Source organism: Mobula birostris, chromosome 8, assembly GCF_030028105.1.
Source record: "Mobula birostris isolate sMobBir1 chromosome 8, sMobBir1.hap1, whole genome shotgun sequence".
NCBI classification, from domain to species: Eukaryota; Metazoa; Chordata; class Chondrichthyes; order Myliobatiformes; family Myliobatidae; genus Mobula; species Mobula birostris.
Window position 1 is genome coordinate 111,564,911 of NC_092377.1, and position 20,619 is coordinate 111,585,529.

General features: G+C 41.8%; 1 protein-coding gene across 1 annotated transcript in view; it reads left to right on the forward strand.

The window, feature by feature from the left end:
• The window catches only part of igf2r (insulin-like growth factor 2 receptor), a 211,139-nt gene that overhangs the window by 48,903 nt on the left and 141,617 nt on the right, over positions 1-20,619 (forward strand). Inside the window, exons 6-11 of the mRNA XM_072265972.1 lie at positions 327-444; positions 1,238-1,352; positions 4,587-4,746; positions 8,949-9,141; positions 13,168-13,271; positions 16,488-16,649. Coding sequence (XP_072122073.1) covers positions 327-444; positions 1,238-1,352; positions 4,587-4,746; positions 8,949-9,141; positions 13,168-13,271; positions 16,488-16,649 — 852 coding nt within the window. The remainder of the gene's footprint in view (positions 1-326; positions 445-1,237; positions 1,353-4,586; positions 4,747-8,948; positions 9,142-13,167; positions 13,272-16,487; positions 16,650-20,619) is intronic.

Sequence of the window (20,619 nt, forward strand, 5' to 3'; positions counted from 1 at the left end):
GTATTGGTCCATAGCATAAAAAGGGTTGGGAACCCCTGATTTAGATGATACTGTTGTATCTGCCTCAACTAGGTCCACTTACTCACCACCCTCTGCATGGGAAAAATTTTGCCTTTTGAATTCTCCCGCTCACCCTAAAGCTGTGCGAAGCTTGATAAGTGCATTGAGGGATATTGATTGAGGCTAGTTGAAAGTGTGGAGTATAATCGGCGGCTTGAGCCAGTTGCCTGAGTGTCCCGTTTCAATGCTGTCCTCACTTCAATACTTGGTAGCAATGTGCCGTGAGAATATTTTCAGAGATTTTGGAATTCTTATTTAATTACCAGGGCCTTTGAACGAGACTTCTGCATGTAAACCAGGCAGCGGTGCCTGTTTATTGAAAGGATCTACTGCATTTGACGTTGGCCATCCAACAGATGCTTTGAAACTAGCTGGCAAAGACAGGTACGCAATATGACTTCAGAGTCCCCTTTGTATCCCTGACTCCTTACTTTACACCGCTTGCTTTAAAAGATATTATTTTAAAGTACCACAAATTACAACTGTTTTCAAAATTATTCTTGAATTGTGTAAACATTTGTGTCCCTGTGAAATGCCTTGGAATGCTTCTCAAGCTCTTAAGTTGTATAGTCTGGAGTTAAAAGCAGTGGGAAGCATTTGAAGCTTTGGTCGGTATCTTATATTTTTATATAAAACCTAATCCCTTTAAATTTATCCAATGAGTTGCTGACCTATTCAGACAGGAAGGGTTTCAGATTAAGTGCTAAGACTACTATTGATCTGAATAAGCAAGTACAGGAATTTCATTCTGTTATCCAGTAGGATGAAAACTCAATTGCCCACCTCTCTGGGCATCAAGCAACTCTGATGCTAGGCGTGCCTGCCCACCTGCTGCTCATGAGTTTATGGATGTGAGGATTAGTGCCATGTTACCTGTATGAAAAAGAAGCCTGCCAATGCTTCTGTGAAGCATTACTCTTTCATAAGCCTGATGTTGGAGAGTTGGTGCCTCCACACCTGTATGCCAGGAAAGTGTTGATACCCAAGGGGTTGAGAATTAGTGAAACGAGAGGGAAAGTGCAAATTATAAAACATTGCTTTTGACCAAGTTGGGTTAAAATCATTGGTTAATTTTTAAAGTCATGAGCCCTATGTCTAAGTCGTTAAATTTTAAGTCATTTCTCCATGTACAAGCATAGTTCAAAAGGTTTGTAATGTTGTTCAATTTGTTTTTCAGGGTAGTACTTCGTTATTCCAGAAGTTATTCTGGAGGTGAGAAGCCGCCAGATTTTTGTGGAGAACATGAGCCAGCAGTGACCATTACTCTTATCTGTCCTCCTGGCAGAAGAGAGGTTAGTAAATGGGCTGAAATCTTTTTGTATCATAAAGAGAAATGAGCATCTTTCCATGGCGGCGAGATAAAAGAAAAAAAAGCTGCTTTTCCTTCTGATCACTGGGTTAATTGAAAGAATTAATCACAGTGCTGCGGCCAAGTTACTGATTTTTGTTTGATTTTGGGTTAATTTCTCACCATTATAGACCTTATCAGTAAAAGGTTTAATATCGGGTGATTTGGGAATACTGGATATTCTCACAATACCATCCATACAGATCATTTCATTCAAGTACATTGAGATAGTACAAGAAGAAAAGTAACAGATCATAGAATATGCTGCAACCCAACACAGGTGGACAAGTTACAAGAGCTATGATGAGGTCAATTGAGGTTAAGAATTTATTCCTGAATTCTGATTGAGATTCTTTATCATAGAAAAGTCCAGTTAAGAGTCATACAGTAGGATTGATGCAGTCTGTGAGCCTGATAGTGCATGCTCTGTAGCTTTTGTAACTTTTACCTGATGGAAAATAGGGGTGGGGGAGTGAGAAGAAAGAACGTCCAGAATGGAAAGTCTTGTATAATGTTGGCTACTTTTGGAGGCAGGTGCAGGTGTAGGTAGAGTTCACAGGGGGAGGCTGGTTCTTGTGATTGACCAAGCTGTGCCCACAACTCTGCAATTCCATATGGTCCTAGGTCATGGGAAGCTATGTTATACCTGAGTAAATGTGCATATTAAATCCTTGCTATTGGAAATACCAAATTTTGTGCATTTGAAATGATTACTGGAAAACCCAAAATCCATTTCTGCTTTTGTTTGTGAGGCAGAAACTGCCAGATTCACAAATAATTTTCATTCTTGATTTTTTTTTTTTGTGGTCTAATGGTTACTTTACATTATTAAGGACGGCTGTAGCATAGGTGGAGCAAAGCCATTCTGAGGATTGTGTGTGTTTCTGTTGTCCTCCAGTTGTTCCCTTGGTCTTCTCACCCAGAAGCCTAGGGTGAGTGGGTTGGTTTCGGAATAAGTGCCAACCATTTCTTTTCACAGTGTTTTAAATCTAAATCTTTGGATCTCTTTTTTACCCCCCACCAGGGAGTGGAATAAGGCAGTAAGATGCAAGAACAGAATTAAACCATTCAGCCCATCGAGTCTGCTCCATGTATCATGGCTGATTTATTATCACTCTCAGTCCCATTCTCCTGCCTTCTCCCTGTAAAATTCAATGCCCAAACTTCAGACAAAACAAGATGTATCAGGAGGACACTTTCTGCAGAGTTTTTAAAATTCTGGTTCACTTAAGATCATTAAGAATATTCAAGTCAGACATAGACTTTTGAAATTTGAAGATTGAGCCATAGAATCAGTATTGATACTGAATGATGAGAGAGGTTCATGGGGCTTTGTGGCCTAGTGTTGTAATAGTTTGTCTATTCACAGGGTTTGTGGGGCCAGCAAGCTGGCTCTAGCCACTAAAAATAATCAAGGATGGGTATTCTTTCTTCATGGGAGAAGAATGTTGTACTTCAATTGCGACAAAAATTAAGTGAATATGTTGAATGCTAATGCTAATTTAACATTAACAAGAGATGAGATTGAAACTGTAGACGAAGGCCAAACACCACGTGGTAGAACTCCAGCTGTCTTCCACTCCCTAGCTGTCAGGAGAGTAAAGATTAGCTTTATCTGTCACCTGTACATCGGAGCCTACAGTGAAATGTGTCGTTTTGCATCAATGGCCAACGCAGTCTGATGATTGTGCTGGGCAGCCCACAAGTCTGGCACCAACATAGCATGTCCACAATCTACTAACCCTAATCCGTACATCCGTACAAACCAGAGCGTCTGGTGGAAACACATGGCATCATGAGAATGTATAAACCTCTTACAGACAGTGTCAGAAATTCAAAGCTCAAAGTAATTTTTATTATCAAGGTACATGTATGTCACCATATAAACACTGAGATTCATTTTCCTGTGGGCATACTCAACAAATCTATAGAATAGCAACTATAACAGGATCAATGAAAGATCAACCAGAATGCAAAAGGTAACATACTGTGCAAATGCAAATATAAATAAATAGTAATAGATAATGAGCTAGTCCTTAAAGTGAAATCATTGGTTGTGGGATCACCTCAATGGATGGGCAAGTGAGTGTAGTTATCCCATTTTGTTCAAGAGCCTGATGTTTGAGAGGTAGTAACTGTTCTTGAACCTGGTGGTGCAAGTCCTGAGGTACCTGTACCTTCTATCTGATGGCACTAGCGAGAAGAGCGCATGACCTGTGTGGAGGGGATCCACAAAGTCGCTGATGATCGCCAGCACCATCTTAAAATGAGCCCCAGTCAGTGGAGTAATTGTACCTGAGGTCTCTGATAGAAACTGATAATGTAGTGGATGTGCGTGTGGAGGGGGTGGGTTGGTGGGTGGGGAAATTAACTGTTTTGAGTTTGCTGGTCTGGGTGTGGATGCTATATAGCCTCCTTTGTAATGGGAGTGGGACAAAGTCTATGAGCAGGGTGATTGGGATCCTTCATGATGTTACTGGCCCTTTTCTGGCATCTTGCTGTATATGTGTCCTTGATGTATAATCTTATGATTATTTAATTTAGATACCATGCAGAATAGGCCCTTCCAGCCCTTCAAGCCTCACCACCCAGCAATCCGGATTTAACCCTAGCCTAATCACAGGACAGTTTACAATGGCCAATTAGCCTACTAACCAGTACGTCTTTGGACTGTGGGAGGAAACTGCACACATTCCATGGGGAGGACATACAGAGACTCCTTACAGATGACGCCGGAATTGATCTTCGAACTCCGATGTCTCAAGCGTTGTGCTAACCGCTACACTGTGCCCAAAGTGCTACAAGCCATTTGAGTGTTACAAATGCAGATTGAAAGAGCGAAAAAAAACCTAAGGAAAAGGGCATTGGGTTTTCTTACTCCACACAGTAAATTCCATTAATAACAGTATATTCCATTGACAACATTAACCAATCAGATAGCCAGATTTAAGTAGGAGTATACCTGCCAGTGGAAAATTTTCCCTGGAAAAGAAATTTCCACTGGAAAAACTCCCTGAACAATCACAGGTTAATAGGCGATTATATAAAAAATCCAAACAAGTGTAGGAATGTTAAACTAGAATAAAAATATCAATTCTACGGCCCAGTCCAACAGTATGGAAGATGTAGAATTTTATTTAAACTTTATTCTAACAAAAACATGCTCTTGTCTTAACAGGGTACAAACCCCAAGATGATTTCCAGTGTTAACTGTCGCTATGAAATTGAATGGATGACTGAATACGTTTGCCCTACAGACTACCTGATAAGCCAGAGTTGCAAGCTTAACAGTAAACAACATGACATCTCCATTGACCTGACTCCCCTTGCCAAACCTGGTGAGAAGATTACTTGAGATAAATGTTTCTGTATTTTCACTTTCCATGCCTCAGAAATGATAGCATGACCATGGATGTCAAGGATAGTTAATACAAGTACACTCTGTGGCCACTTTTATCAGGTGCACCTGCTCTTTGCTGCAAATATCTAATCAGCCATCATGTGGCAGCAACTCAGTGCATGAAAGCATGCAGACATGGTCAACAGGTATAGTTGTTCAGGCCAAACATCAGAATGGGGAAGAAATGTGATTTAAGTGACTTTGATCATGGAATGATTGTTGGTGCCAGACGGGATGGTTTGAATATCTGAGACTGCTGATCTCCTGGGATTTTAACACAACAGTCTCTAGAGTTTACAGAGAATCGTGCGAGAAACAAAAACATCCAGTGAGCAGCAGCTCTGTTGGCGAAATCGCCTTGTTAATGAGAGAGGTCAGAGAAGAATGGTCAGACTGGCTCAAGCTGACAGGAGAGTGACAGTAACTCAAATAACCACATGTTACAACAGTGGTGTGCAGAAGAGCATGGGCTACAGCAGCAGAAGACCACAAACATCCACTCACATGGACATTTTATTAGGTACAAACTGGCCACGGAGTGTATGCTCATTTATTGGTTGTTCTATAAAGAATGTTAAATAATTAAAAGAAAACCAACTACCAAAGATTTCATACGGAATGCTGTTGAAGTCGTTGTGCTGCTGTTTAATAATGCAGAATATTTGGTTAAGTTAGCCCGTACTTAAGCACGAGGGAGGGGAAGATTTGAAAGAGCTGGTTAGTGTTGGTGTGTGTATAATGAGCTTATAGGAGCTTAAATGCACGAGCTCTGCTTGCCCAGGGAGGTTGTTATGTCTGTTTCGGCTCACATTAGTATCAGTCAAGTAGTTTATATCATGTGGATGAGGTAGATGATGTACAGGCGCAGAGAAAACCTGCAGCACTCTAACAAGCATGTAGAGTCAGACAACTCGAGTTGTATAAGATGAGGAAGAAAAAAATTGTGTAAAACATGATATCAGTGCAAATAATCACAAGCAGGGCCAGTTATGTGTTTTCTTTTGAAACCTAACAAATATTGATAGCCTAGATAGTGTACATAGGGAGGGTGCTTCCTTTAGTGGGGGAGTGGGGGAGTGTGGGACCAGAGTCTGGTGAATCTGTAGAACTCATTGCCACAAACGTCTTGGGAGGTCAATTCATTGGCTACATTGAAAGTAGAGGTTGATAAATTTGTGATTAGTCAGGGTGTCAAAGATTACAGAGAGAAGGCAAGAGAATGGGGTTGAGGAGGATAATAAATCTGCCTTGATGCAGTGGAGGAGCAGACTCGATGGACTGAATGGCCTAATTCTGATCCAATGTCTTATGGTTTTTGCCCCATTTAGATGTGTGTTTCCTGCCTCCTGTGGGGATGAATCACAGCTCAATATTTTCTGTACCAAGCTATTCCAAACAGCATGGCTTTCTTTTTGTATGGATTCACTTTTAATTGTAACCAAAAGAGTGTGATTAAGTCGTATGTTAACTAAAATTGGATTGAATTAATTTTTCAATTAAAAGCTTGAGAAAGAAGGTAAAACACATAAAATGCTGATGGAACTTTGCAGGTTGTGTAGCATCTATGGAAAAGATTAAAGAGCCTCCTTTCCAGCTGAGATGCTGGAGCCCTGATGAAGGATCTTGGCCCAAATTGTCACCTCGTTATTCCTTTCCATAGATGCTACCTGACCACACCCCCTTTCTCAACACGAGATTCTGCCGATGTGGTAGCTCCAGCATTTTGTGCGTGTTGCTCTGGATTTCCAGCATCTGCTGAATCTCTTGTGTTGAGAAAGAGAGTGTGGTGTTAACACCAGAACAAAACTATGATAGAATAGCAGGTGGTACTGCTGCCTCTCAGTTCCTGGGACCTAGGTTCAATCCTAACTTAAAATCAGTTTTAACAATGTTGTCTGTGTGAGGAATGCCATGTAACTTTTCCCTATCCCTGATGCACTGATTTCATCCCTTGTCAAGATATATTGATAGGTTTATTTGTCGCTGTAAATTGCCTCGAAGTGCAGGTGGCACGAAGTTTTGTAGGTGAGTCATAGATAAGTGCTTTCAGGAAGCTAAGAGAGGAAAGTGGAACTAATGGTATGACTTTTCTGAAAGGCAGGACCGACAGGCAGGGGTCTCCCTGTTGTTGGACGAACATGATTGTAGCTGTCCATTGGGGTGGGGGCTGCACTTGAACTGGAGTGAGCATGCCCCAGCAGAAAGGGTTCATACTGGCATGAAGGTGAAGTGGGTTTAAAATAATTGACTAACTCTTATGTATGAAGAAAATAGGGAAGGAAAGCATTACTTGGACTAAGCCTAAGAGGTGGATCACCTGCAAACGGACAGGAATGGAAATGGATAGCTAAATATTTGGGGCGGGGGAGAACCTGTATTAAAACAGAGTGCAATGGTGCACCAGTGCTTCCTGTTTATAATGGGGATCCAATACAAACTGAGTACAACTGGGAATAGAGTTGTTGTCAGCCTTCTGTCCCCTTCCTTTCCAGTTTTGTTGTAGGTTCTTGATTAGTAACTGCATCAAAAGTTATGGGGAGAAGGCAGGAGTATGCAGTTGAGAGGGATAGTAAATCAACCATGATGTAATGGTGGAGCAGACATGATAGGCTGAATAGCCTAATTCGGCTCCTATGTCTTAGCCATGTGGATTGCTGTTAAAACATGTCGTTGCAACTTAACTTTTTGCATGGTAGTTGGCATTATTTGCCTGTGTAGATAGCTCTTAGATGTTGTAATTGTACCTACTTCTACAGCATTCTATGGTAGCTTCTTCCATATTCAGTACTGTGCAAAAGTCTTTAGTGTGGGTGTGTGTGTGTAGGTATATAATTTGCGCAGTACTGTAGTAATTTTATGTATTGCACTGACCTGCAGCCACAAAATAAAAGCAAATTTCATGACGTGAGTGATGATAAACCTGATTCTGATAATGGGTCTCTATTGTGAACGGAGAGTGGGAAGGGGCAGGGAGATAGGAATCATGGTTAGGAAAAGGGGAAGGGAGAGGGATTGAGTGGGAAGCACCAGATAGACATTCTGTAATGATCAATAAACCAATTAAACGGCCTAGCCTGGTGTCTTGGTGACTTGCACCTGTGCCACCCTCTGTTCTGGCCTCCCTCTCTGCCACCTGTCCCACACCTTCCTGCGGCGCTCCACCCTTGCCATTCCCAACATTCTTTGCTCCCGCCAGAATTACAGACTCGTTCTCTGCTCCAGTAGTACTGTGCAAAAGTCTTGGGACACTTATATAGCTAGGGTGCCTAAGACTTTTGCATAGTACTACTCATCTTCCCTCTCTTAAACCTATGCCCTTGAATTGTGGACATCACTACCCTGGGAAAAAGACTGATCATTCATTCCATTTCTGCCCCTCATTATCTCATACACTCAGTAGCTGCTTTATCAGGTGTAGTCCTGGTACAATCTTCTGTTGCTGTAGCCCATCAACTTCAAAGTTTAACATGCACTTCTGCACACTGCTGTTGTGTCATGTGGTTATCTGAGTTGTTGTCACCTTCCTGTCAGCTTCAACCAGTCTGGCCATTCTCCCTGACCTCTCTCATTAACAAGGTGTCTTCACCCACAGAACTGCCATTCACTGGATTTTTTTTTGTTTTTTCAACCATTCTCTGTAAACTCTGGAGACTGTTTTGTGTGAAAATCACAGGCTATCAGCAGTTTCTGAGATACTCAATCCACCCATTCTGGCACTAACAATAATTCTACAGTCAAAGTCACTTCTATCACATTTCTTCTGTGTTCTGATGTTTGATCTGCACTACAACTGCATCTGTTGACCATGCCTGCATGCTTTATGTATTGAGTTGCTGCCACATGATTGGCTGATTAGATGTTTGCATTAATGAGCAGGTGTGCCTCATAAAGTGGTCATTGACAGTATGCCCCTATCATGTCAGCTATGTTTCCTATCCTTCCGGAACCCACGGGGTAACTCGAGCTCTGTGTAGTCCCTGGCTTGAGCAACTCCTGCCTCCCCTTATCTTTTGCCTGTTCACTACACTCCCAACCCCTGACCTCCCGTGTCAAAAGCCACAATTTATTGACAACTCTTTGCTACTTCAATAATTTTAAAGCTGTTATTTTAAATATTGCTCTTCCTGTGTTTTTTTTTAGCATTTGGTTCGTATCTCGTTGTCCCCAAGAAGAGAGAGGGTGCCACTGAGGAATACCTCTATTACCTGAACGTGTGTAAAGAGACCAAGTCTGGAGGTTGCAGTGGTGGCAAGGGTTATATAGCATCTTGTCAAACCAAAAGAGACGGCAGTTTCCATAAGGTTGCTGGGCGTTTCAAAAATCAGACACTTCGGTATGTGTTCATACTGTTTTGTTAAATTGCTAGCTCATGCTGCACTTTAGGGTATCAAACTAAATTCAGTACTTAACATTTCACAAGTAGTAAAGGGATGCTTCCATATTGATAAGCCACACTGTTCGAGATTTCATTTTCTATGCTGTTACTGACTTCTCCAGAAGTATTTTGCCCATGAAAAAATCATAACAGAATACAAAATAAAATCTAGTATTGTGTGTATGAGGCACCTTTATTAACTTAAGAACGTCTGAGATGCCTCATGTATACAGTGGCCACTTTAACGATTTAAATATCTAATCTGCCAATCCTGTGGCAGCAACTCAATGCATAAAAGCATGCAGACTTGGTCTGGAGATTCATTTGTTGTGCAGACCAGAAAACAGAATGGGAAAGAAATGTGATCTAAGTGACTTTGACTCTGGAATAATTGTTGGTGCCAGGTGGGGTGGTTTGATCATCTCAAACTGCCCCTTTCCTGAGATTGTCACGCACAACAGTCTCTAGAGCAGAGGTTCGCAACTTTTTATTTTGCCGTGGACTCCAGGTTGCAAATCCCTAGCCTAGAGTTTACAGGGATTGATGGGGAGAGACAAACGTCCAGTGAGCGGCAGCTCTGTGGGTAAAAGTGCCTTGTTAATGAGAGAGGTCAGAGGAGAATGGCCAGACTGGTTCAAGCTGACAGGAACTCGAATAACCACGCATTACAACAGAAGAGCATCTCTGAATGCACAACACAGCAAACCTTGAAGTGGATGGGACAGCAGCAGAAGACCATGAGCAAGCACTCAGTGGCCTCATTATTTGGTACAGGAAGGATTTAACAAAGTGGCTGTATGTTCTATTTCCTCTTGCTGCCGATAGTCATCACCACTAAGCTTGAAACGTTATGTCAACAATTGGGGCACATGCTGAGACTAATTAAGCTCTTAAAGTTAGAATAGATGGTTTAGATGTGTTGACAATGAATCATTGGGAACCACATCTGTGTTTTGTGGACATAACTTGGATCCACTGTTTTTGATAGTTACTGCAGTTCAGTTACAGCAATCTGCAGGCAGTGCCCTTATTACACCTTAAGTGTGTAACGACAGGCTGTACCAGATAAAGTGTGTGAATGGATAACAAAAGTTTATACTTTATACTTTGTCGCCAAACAATTGATACTAGAACATGCAATCATCACAGCGATATTTGATTCTGCGCTTCCCGCTTCCTGAATTACAAATATTAAATATTAAAAATAGTAAAAATTAGTAAATGTTAAAAATTTAAATTATAAATCATAAATAGAAAATAGAAAAATGGAAAGTAAGGTAGTGCAAAAAAACCGAGAGGCAGGTCGGGATATTTTGAGGGTATGGCCCAAACAGGAATTTTAGGAAAGGTGAGGAATTTAGTGAGCATTTAAAGAGAGGTAGAGCAGTCCAGGGAGGAAAGTTCAGACCTTGTGGCTTGACAGGGTTAAAAGCATACTCTGTACCTACCATCGAGTATGTATCGGTCATCTATCTGTTATGTTAACTCTCCTTGTTTGTTTTTCTCACTCCTCTCTTGGAGAGGGGAGGACATACTCCAGCCTGATTTGCTGAGCTTGTCCTCACATTTTTTGTAGCTCACTCTCTTGACTGAACCCAATCACTCACTGAGCCGGTAACCTTAATTACAGCTCATCTCCATGGTGTCGGATTCTGGTGTTTTAATCTGAGGTTCTTTTCAAAATCAAAACTTGTTACTTCACAATAGTTTTATTAAGAGTTGATAGAACAATGAACAGTGGCAGTGACTGCTACTTAGAAAAAGAGAGGAACTAAAGATGGTGCCTAGCATAAAACAGCTACTTTTATACCCAAAATAAGAAAATATTTATTCAATGATGCTGTAAAATGGACCAATGAGAAAATACTCATTTACTTAATGAAAGAACATTGCTTCCAGAATTACACATTGTAAAATTTATTTGTATATGAACTACTTAAAATATTAGCAGGTATTTGTTAAACTGCAAAGAAAGGGACAATTAAAATGAAACAGAGAGATCCAACAATGGTCACCCTGGTTTTACCCTGACAGAGACATCATCCTCCCTGCCCTTCATAAGCTTTGGTCTCTATTTGAGCTAACCTGAACCGTTATTGCAGCTTCTCCCCCCATAGGTAGAGCCTGACCTACTGAGAATTTCCAGTACTTTCAGATTTCCTGTGATTTCCTTCTGATTTTTTACTGACTCATTTCTGAAGTTTTCCATGCGTAGTTGCTTGATATGACTGTGGATATAGGAGTCTTGCAGAGTCTATTGGATATAGGAGTAGAATTAGGCCATTCAGCCCATTGATCTGCTCCGCAACTCAATCACGGCTGATTTATTATCCCTCTCAGCCCCATTCTCCTGACCTGTTCGCATAACCTTTGACGCCCTGTCTAATCAAGAATCTGTTGACCACTGCTTTAAATATATCCATTGGCTTGGCCTCAACAGCTGCTTGTGGCAATGATTTTCAAAGATTCTCCAAGCTCTGGCTAATTAAATTCCTCCTCACCTCTGTTCTAAAGGGTCATCCTTCTACTCGGAGGCTGTGCCCTCTGGTCTTAGACTCCTCTGTTCTCTCATGTCCACTCTATCTCTGTCTTTGATTGCTTAATAGGTTCCAATGAGATCCTCTCTCGTTTTAAGCTCCTGCAAGTGCAGACGCAGACCCTTCAAATGCTCCTCATACGTTAACCCTTTTATTTTTGGGATCATTGTGAGTACCTTTGGACCCTTGCCAGCATATCCCTTCTTAGATATGGGGTGCAAAATTGCTCACATACATCAAATGTAGTCTGACCATTGCCTTATAAAGCTTCAGCATTACATCCTTGCTTTTATATTCTAGTCCTCTCAAAAAGAATGCTAATGATTAACATGTTAATTATGTTTATTGCCCACCACTCTGGCATTTGTGGGCAACTCCCAGCTATTGTGCAGAGTGCAATTTCTTCTCTCATGGGGGCCATTGGCTGCTGTTAGGCATTTGTTTTCAGTTGAAGGCAGCCCAAAATGTTTGACCCAAGTTAAGCAACTTAAAGGCAATGCTACCAAAGTGTATGTAAACTTCTGACCCACTGGGAAAGTGATGAAAGAAATAAAAGCTGAAATAAATCATTCTCTCTATTATTCTGACATTTCACATTCTTAAAATAAAGTAGTGATCCTAACTGACCTAAGACAGGGAATGTTTTCTAGGATTAAATATCAGGAATTGTGAAAAACTGAGTTTAAATGTATTTGGCTAAGGTGTATGTAAACTTCTGACTTCAACTGTATGTAGCCTTTTGAACTTGCCATCATCACCAAAGTACCGAGTGTGTTTTTTGAGCGAAGTTTTACTGTAGCTGGTCACTAGTCCTCCTGGGCTTTTTCTACCCACCACCTGTTCTTCCGTTCTTTCATTGTTGGGCCTCTGCCTTCAACTGACTATAGAGCTTTTTTCCTATTTCCCTAGGGGAGGATTAAGTTTTTAATTCAAGAGTCCATTGTCTGTGTTTAATTTGCTCCGCGATCCTTCATCAAACCAGCCGTCCTTTCTGGTAAAGGCGTGGCACTGCTTTACAGATGCTCACTAAAATGGACTTGGCAATTCAACCGTAGTAGATGTTAGAACACAGAACGTTACAGCACAGCAAAGGCCTTCAAGCCCGTGATGTTGTTCCGACCTTATAACCTACTCCAAGACCAATCTAACCCATGGTTATGACATAGCCCCCCATTTTTGCATCGTTCACATGATTATCTTGGAGTCTCTACTGTGTTTCCCTCTGGCTGAGCGCGGCACACACCTAGCATTCCGTTTATGAAAATAAAAACAACAGCTTGCCTCTGACATCCCGTTTCATGCCCCCCACCCCACCCCGCACCATGCCTCAACCACCAAACTCATTAACGATCTCATGTTATCTTGGGAAGATATTGAATGTAATGTGAAACATTTGATGTGGTTTGTTGTTTTGTGCTTGTTCCAAGTATATCTCTGTATAAAACAGGTATTCAGATGGTGACCTGACATTGACGTTACCTGATGGAAATTCTTGTAGTTCGGGATTTCGGCGGATGACTATCATAAACTTCCACTGTAATGAAGCAGCTGGTAAGGTTAATAATTTGTGTGGCGTTATAAACTTAAGAAAAAACTACATCTAGCTCTAATTTGTACTAAGAACTTTTAAGACTTGGGGGTGAGGGTGTTGGTACTGGTCTTGTCCTGAAGCTGCCTCGTCCTAAATGAATTTCCAGTTTCAGTGATCTGAACCGTAGAGAGCTGGCACAGCACAGCTGGCTTGCCTCAGCAGCTGAGACCAGCTTCGGTCCTGAACTCCCGTGCTGTCTTTGTGAAGTTTCCATGGGTTTCCTTTGGATCCTGTGTCACACAGATGTGCAATTCAGTAGATGAATTGGCCACTGTAAATTGCCCCGAATGTGTAGGTGAGAGCAAGGAGCTCGAGGAATTGATGAGAATGTGGAGCGAATACAAACTGTAGAATGAATATAGGCCTGGTGATTGAAGATCAGCCTGGACTTGTATTGTGATGTGTCTGACTCATTGTCTTGTGAAGTTGATAATTATCAGTCGCTGCCTTCAACAGCTTATTCTTACCAGCATCAATTTTGTTCTGACAAGCCTGATCCGTATACCAGTAATCTTACAACTGACTAATTTTGCGGAATTGGTTGTGTGAAGATGAGTTGGAGAATTAACACCCTGAAACCAAGGCATTTGGCATAACTGATCTCCAGCTGTTCAACTTTTGATTTTTTTTTTCTTCTCTTCCGCTAAGTCTCCAAAACCTGCCAATGACTTTCTCTCACGAATGTGTAATTTTCCCCACATGATGTTGGTATTCTCTGCTTTAGCCACTAGTTAGCAACACCTTCCATATTCTCATAACTAAAAGGCCAGTATTAGTGTTTACAAAATATTTAAGACTGTAAGAGATAGGAACAGAACTAAGTGACAAGAAAGTGGGAAAAGAAATGCTCTTGGCCTAGCGTAGTAGAATTTTGGATAAACTCCATTCTGGCTGCACCTCTTCAGGTGATATATAATGGTAAATAGTTTGCTCTTTTGTGTAAGAAAGCCGTTAATCTATTCCTTGTCTTGCAGCAATATTTAGTTCAGTATTGGTCTGATTGCAGAAAGCTTTGTTCATTATGATGCAAAGAAACAGAAGCAGTAATATCTGGGTAGAGGATTGGCTGATTGGCAGAAGGCAAAGAGTGGGAATAAAGGGCTCTTCTGGCTGGCTGTCAGTGTTTAGTGGTGTTCGGTCTGCTACTTTTCGCATTATGTGTTAATTATCTGGATGACAGAATTGATGATTTTTTTTGTTGCCAGGGTTGTGGATGGTACAATTTTAGGTGGAGGGGCAGGTAGTGATGAGGTAGGGAGTCTGAAAAAGGACTTGGGCTGATTGGGAGAATGGGCAACGGACTGGTAGATGGAATATGGTGTAGGAAAGTGTATGGTGCTGCATTTTGGTAGAGGGATCGGGTGTAGACTACTTTCTAAATGGGGAGAAAATTCAGTAATCAGAGGTGCAAAGTGACTTGTGGGTACTTGTGCAGGATTCCCTTAAGGTTAACTTGCAGGTTGAGTTGGTGGTAAGGAAGGCAAATGCAATGTAGTCATTCATTTCGAGAGGTCCAGAATATAAAAGCAAGAATGTAATGCTGAGGTCTTATAAAGCTTTGGTTAAACTGCATTTGGAGTATCTTCAGCAGTTTATGGCCATATATATAAGAAAAGATGTACTGCCATTGGAGAGGATCCAGAAGTGGTTTACAAGAAATGAAAGGGTTCAAGATTCAAGCTTGTTTGTCACATGTAGTTTGAAATGTATAGTGAAATGCAATGTTTGCGTTAATAATCAATGCATCTGGGGATGTGCTAAGGGCAGCCTGCAAGTGTCACCCCACATTCTGGTGCCAACGTAGCTTGCCCACAATGTTTGACAGAACAACACAAGCACAACAAAACAAGGCCAGTTCCTCCCTGCCACCTACGCACATACACAGTCCCCGAACCCTGAGACTCTCTGTATTATTCGGCCACCAGTGGAGCAGGATTCAGACACAGACTTGCAGATATTGACTATCGCAGGGAATCTCAGATGCTGGGTCAGGCGAATGGGCGTTGACTTCTGGACTTCCGGTTCAACCCTCAGGTTTCGATTCATGCTATTGACCCAGGACCCCCTGGTCACTGTACACCAGCCCTGGAACACTGGACCCACCAATGTTGAGACCCCAAGCTAAGCTTTGAACTTCGTCCTTACTGATTTGCGAACCCGGGGGTAGGTGGGTGGACATCAGATCTTGCTCCTCCCCCTGCACAGAACTCCCAGTCCAGAACCTGCTGACAACTCGTTAACCTTGGGGAAGCCACCAGCCTTTGTCCTTGATCATTTGTAGGCCGTACATCCTGGCCAGGTTCATGGATGACCCATAGTCATGCCTCTATCCTTCAAGCATGGAATGAAGACTTAAGATGTTGACCTGTCCTTAATTTCCTCTAATTTCCCCATAAACTTGTCCCTGAAAAATTAATCTGACCCCTATATCTCATGTTTGTCCCCAAAACCATCCCTGGAAACCCAGGAAAACTTAAAAAGGATGTGAACTTGCTGGAGTTTAGAAGAATGAGGAGGCAGTTTCATTGAAACCCATTGAATATTGAAAGGCCTAGATCGAGTAGACCCAGGGAAGATGTTTCTAATTGTGGGATATTGGGTATATTTAAAGTGAGATTGATAGGTTCTTGATCAGTAAAGTCATCAAAGTTTACATGGAGAAGGGATTGAGAAGGAAAATAAACCACCTATGATTGAATGGTGGAGCAGACTTGACAAGCCAAAAGGCCTAAGTCTGTTCCTATGTCTTATCGTCTGATATTTACGTTTAGGCCTTAAAGTATCATTTTGTTGTATGACCTGACAAAGAGTTTGGATGTTTTTAAGTTGCAGATTTAGATGAAGTTTTGTAAACATAATGAGAAGTTAAGCTTGAGCAGGGCTGTCACTGATGTAAGCTTAGCACTCACTTGGCCGTACACTGCAACTTTACTATCCCAGCTTTGACTCAAGGTCCATTGCCCTATTATCAAAAGTAACTTTGTATGTAAACATCAATGCACTCCTTCAAACTTGTCATTGCACTGAACTTCTGTCAGCTGGAAATCTGTGGACTACTAGATTCAAAGTAAGACTATTGTAATTTGAATGAAGTTTGTGTAGCCGTTCAGTTGCAAATCTGTTATGTGGATCGGTGTTTGCTGCCTCTATTTAATGCTGTTTATTCTCTTCCAAAGCCAATGAAGGAAGGGGTAATCCAGAATTTGTTGCTGAAGTTGACTGCACGTATGTCTTTGACTGGGGTACGAAGTATGCTTGTGTGAAAGAAAAATACCTTCCCTGTCAGACCTCTGATAGAAGGAAGCGATATGACCTCTCACCATTGACTCGATATGCAGGTAAGGCTTCCTACTTCTAGACGTTTGGAAGTTAATAACATTGGCAAAGATCCAGTTGTCCACAATGCTTGTTTCTTGTGTGTAACTCAGACTTGATGTCCTGCTCTTGTGCTGGCTGAGTATTCCCCTCAAACCCCTTCTTGTACCCATTCACCTGTAACTTCTTTTCTCACGTCCATCAACAGACCCTAATTTCCCTGCCATCTTCCTACACTTGGTGCAATTTGCAGTGTACCAAACATTCAGGTTCTTGACAGTGTTTGCATCGTGATTTGTTTCATATAAGGAAGGTAATTAGAAACCATAGAAAACTATAGAAAACCATAGAAAAACTACAGCACAGAAACAGGCCTTTTGGCCCTTCTTGGCTGTGCCGAACCATTTTCTGCCTAGTCCCACTGACCTGCACACGGACCATATCCCTCCATACACCTCCCATCCATGTACCTGTCCAATTTATTCTTAAATGTTAAAAAAGAACCCTCATTTACCACCTCGTCTGGCAGCTCATTCCATACTCCCACCACTCTCTGTGTGAAGAAGCCCCCCCTAATGTTCCCTTTAAACTTTTCCCCCCTCACCCTTAACCCATGTCCTCTGGTTTTTTTCTCCCCTTGCCTCAGTGGAAAAAGCCTGCTTGCATTCACTCTATCTATACCCATCATAATTTTGTATACCTCTATCAAATCTCCCCTCATTCTTCTATGCTCCAGGGAATAAAGTCCTAACCTATTCAACCTTTCTCTGTAACTGAGTTTCTCAAGTCCCGGCAACATCCTTGTAAACCTTCTCTGCACTCTTTCAACCTTATTTATATCCTTCCTGTAATTTGGTGACCAAAACTGAACACATTACTCCAGATTCGGCCTCACCAATGCCTTATACAACCTCATCATAACATTCCAGCTCTTATACTCAATACTTTGATTAATAAAGGCCAATGTACCAAAAGCTCTCTTTACGACCCTATCTACCTGTGACGCCACTTTTAGGGAATTTTGTATCTGTATTTCCAGATCTCTCTGTTCTACTGCACTCCTCAGTGCCTTACCATTAACCCTGTATGTTCTACGTTGGTTTGTCCTTCCAACGTGCAATACCTCACACTTGTTTGTATTAAACTCCATCTGCCATTTTTCAGCCCATTTTTCCAGCTGGTCCAAGTTCCTCTGCAGGCTCTGAAAACCTTCCTCACTGTCTACTACACCTCCAGTCTTTGTATCATCAGCAAATATTCTGATCCAATTTACCACATTACCATCCAGATCATTGATATAGATGACAAATAACAATGGACCCAGCACTGATCCTTGTGGCACACCACTAGTCACAGGCCTCCACTCGGAGAAGCAATTCTCTACTACCACTCTTTGGCTTCTTCCATTGAGCCAATGTCTAATCCAATTTACCACCTCTCCATGTATACCTAGCGAGTGAATTTTCCTAACTAACCTCCCATGTGGGACCTTGTCAAAGGCCTTACTGAAGTCCATGTGGACAATATCCACTGCCTTCCCTTCATCCACTTTCCTGGTAACCTCCTCGAAAAACTCCAATAGATTGGTCAAACATGACCTACCACGCACAAGGCCATGTTGACTCTCCCTAATAAGTCCCTGTCTATCCAAATGCTTGTAGATTCTGTCTCTTAGTACTCCCTCCAATAACTTACCTACTACCAATGTTAAATTTACTGACCTATAATTTCCCAGATTACTTTTCGATCCTTTTTTAAACAACGGAACAACATGAGCCACTCTCCAATCCTCCGGCACCTCACCTGTAGACAGCGACATTTTAAATATTTCAGCCAGGGCCCCTGCAATTTCAACACTAGTCTCCTTCAAGGTACGAGGAGACACCCTGTCAGGTCCCGGGGATTTATCCACTTTAATTTTCCTCAAGACAGCAAGCACCTCCTCCTTTTCAATATGTACAGTTTCCATGATCTCACTACCTGTTTCCCTTAACTCCATAGACTTCATGCCAGTTTCCTTAGTAAATACAGACGCAAAAAACCTATTTAAGATCTCCCCCATTTCCTTTGGTTCCGCACATAGCCGACCACCCTGATCTTCAAGAGGACCAATTTTATCCCTTACAATCCTTTTGCTCTTAATATACCTGTAAAAGCTCTTTGGATTATCCTTCACTTTGACTGCCAGGGCAACCTCATGTCTTCTTTTAGCCCTCCTGATTTCTTTCTTAAGTATTTTCTTGCAGTTGTTCTACTACTCAAGCACCTTATTTACTCCCTGTTTCCTATACACGTCATACAACTCCCTCTTCTTCTTTATCAGAGTTGCAATATCCCTTGAGAACCAAGGTTCCTTATTCCTATTCACTTTGCCTTTAATCCTGACAGGAACATACAAACTCTGCACTCTCAAAATTTCTCCTTTGAAGGCTTCCCACCTACCGATCACACCTTTGCCAGAGAACAACCTGTCCCAATCCACGCTTTTTAGATCTTTTCTCATTTCTTCAAATTTGGCCGCCTTCCAGTTCAGAACCTCAACCCTAGGACCAGATCTATCCTTGTCTATGATCAAGTTGAAACTAATGGTGTTACGATCACTGGAACCAAAGTGCTCCCCTACACAGGCTTCCGTCACTTGTCCTAACTCGTTTCCTAACAGGAGATCCAATATTGCATCCCCTCTAGTTGGTCCCTGTATATATTGATTTAGAAAACTTTCCTGAACACATTTTACAAACTCTAAACCATCTAGACCCCTAACAGTATGGGAGTCCCAATCAATATATGGAAAATTAAAATCCCCTACCACCATAACTTTATGTTTCCTGCAGTTGCCTGCTATCTCTCTGCAGATTTGCTCTTCCAATTCTCGTTGACTATTGGGTGGTCTGTAATACAAACCCACTAATGTGGCCATACATTTCCTGTTTCTCAGCTCCACCCATAAGGACTCAGCAGACAAGCCCTCTAATCTGTCCTGCCTGAGCACTGCTGTAATATTTTCCCTAACAAACAATGCTACTCCCCCACCTTTCATTCTTCTGCCTTGATCACATCTGAAACATCGGAACCCTGGAATATTAAGCTGCTAGTCCTGCCCCTCCTGTAGCCACGTTTCACTAATTGCTATAACGTCATAATTCCACATGTCAATCCACGCCCTCAACTCATCTGCCTTCCCCGCAATACTCCTAGCATTGAAATATATACACCTCAGAAGATTTTTACCACCACTCACAACCTTTCTATTAGCGGATTTGCTTGAACTTTTAACATCATTTATTTTCACCCCAGCCACACTGTCATCTCTGGCACTCTGGTTCCCATCCCCCTGCAAATCTAGTTTAAAACCTCTCCAATAGCACTAACAAACCTCCTTGAAAGGATATTGGTCCCCCTGTAGTTCAAGTGTAACCCGTCTCTCTTGTACAGGACCCACCTGCCCCAGATGATCCTGAAATCTGAAACCCTGCCCCCTACACCAGTTCCTCAGCCACTTGTTCATCCTCCAGAGTATCCTATTCCTACCCTCACTGGCATGTAGACATAGTTAGGAATTGGTGACGATCTCTACATTCTGATTTGACATTTCGGAGCTAAAAAGGGAAAGTGTTCTAGAAGAAATTGCAATGGATAGAGTCTTTTAGATGTTCTAAGTTAGCAGGTACCATGTAGTTGGTGACACCATTTTCAGTACAAATATTTGAAAGGAAATGTCACGTGATAACTAAGTTTTAAATTGACCATTTAAACTATTAGAAGGCTAAGTCTGGTCTAAGCAACACAGAAAATGCTGGTGGAACTCAGCAGTTCAGGCAGCATCTGTGGAGAGGAATCAACAGTCGACATTTTGGGCCACATCCGCTCTTTATTCCTTTCCATAGATGCTGCCTGAACTGCTGAGTTCCACCAGCATTTTGCATGTGTTACTCTCGATTCCCAGCATCTGTAGAATACATTTGTGTTTATACCTCATGGTGGTGTAGGGGT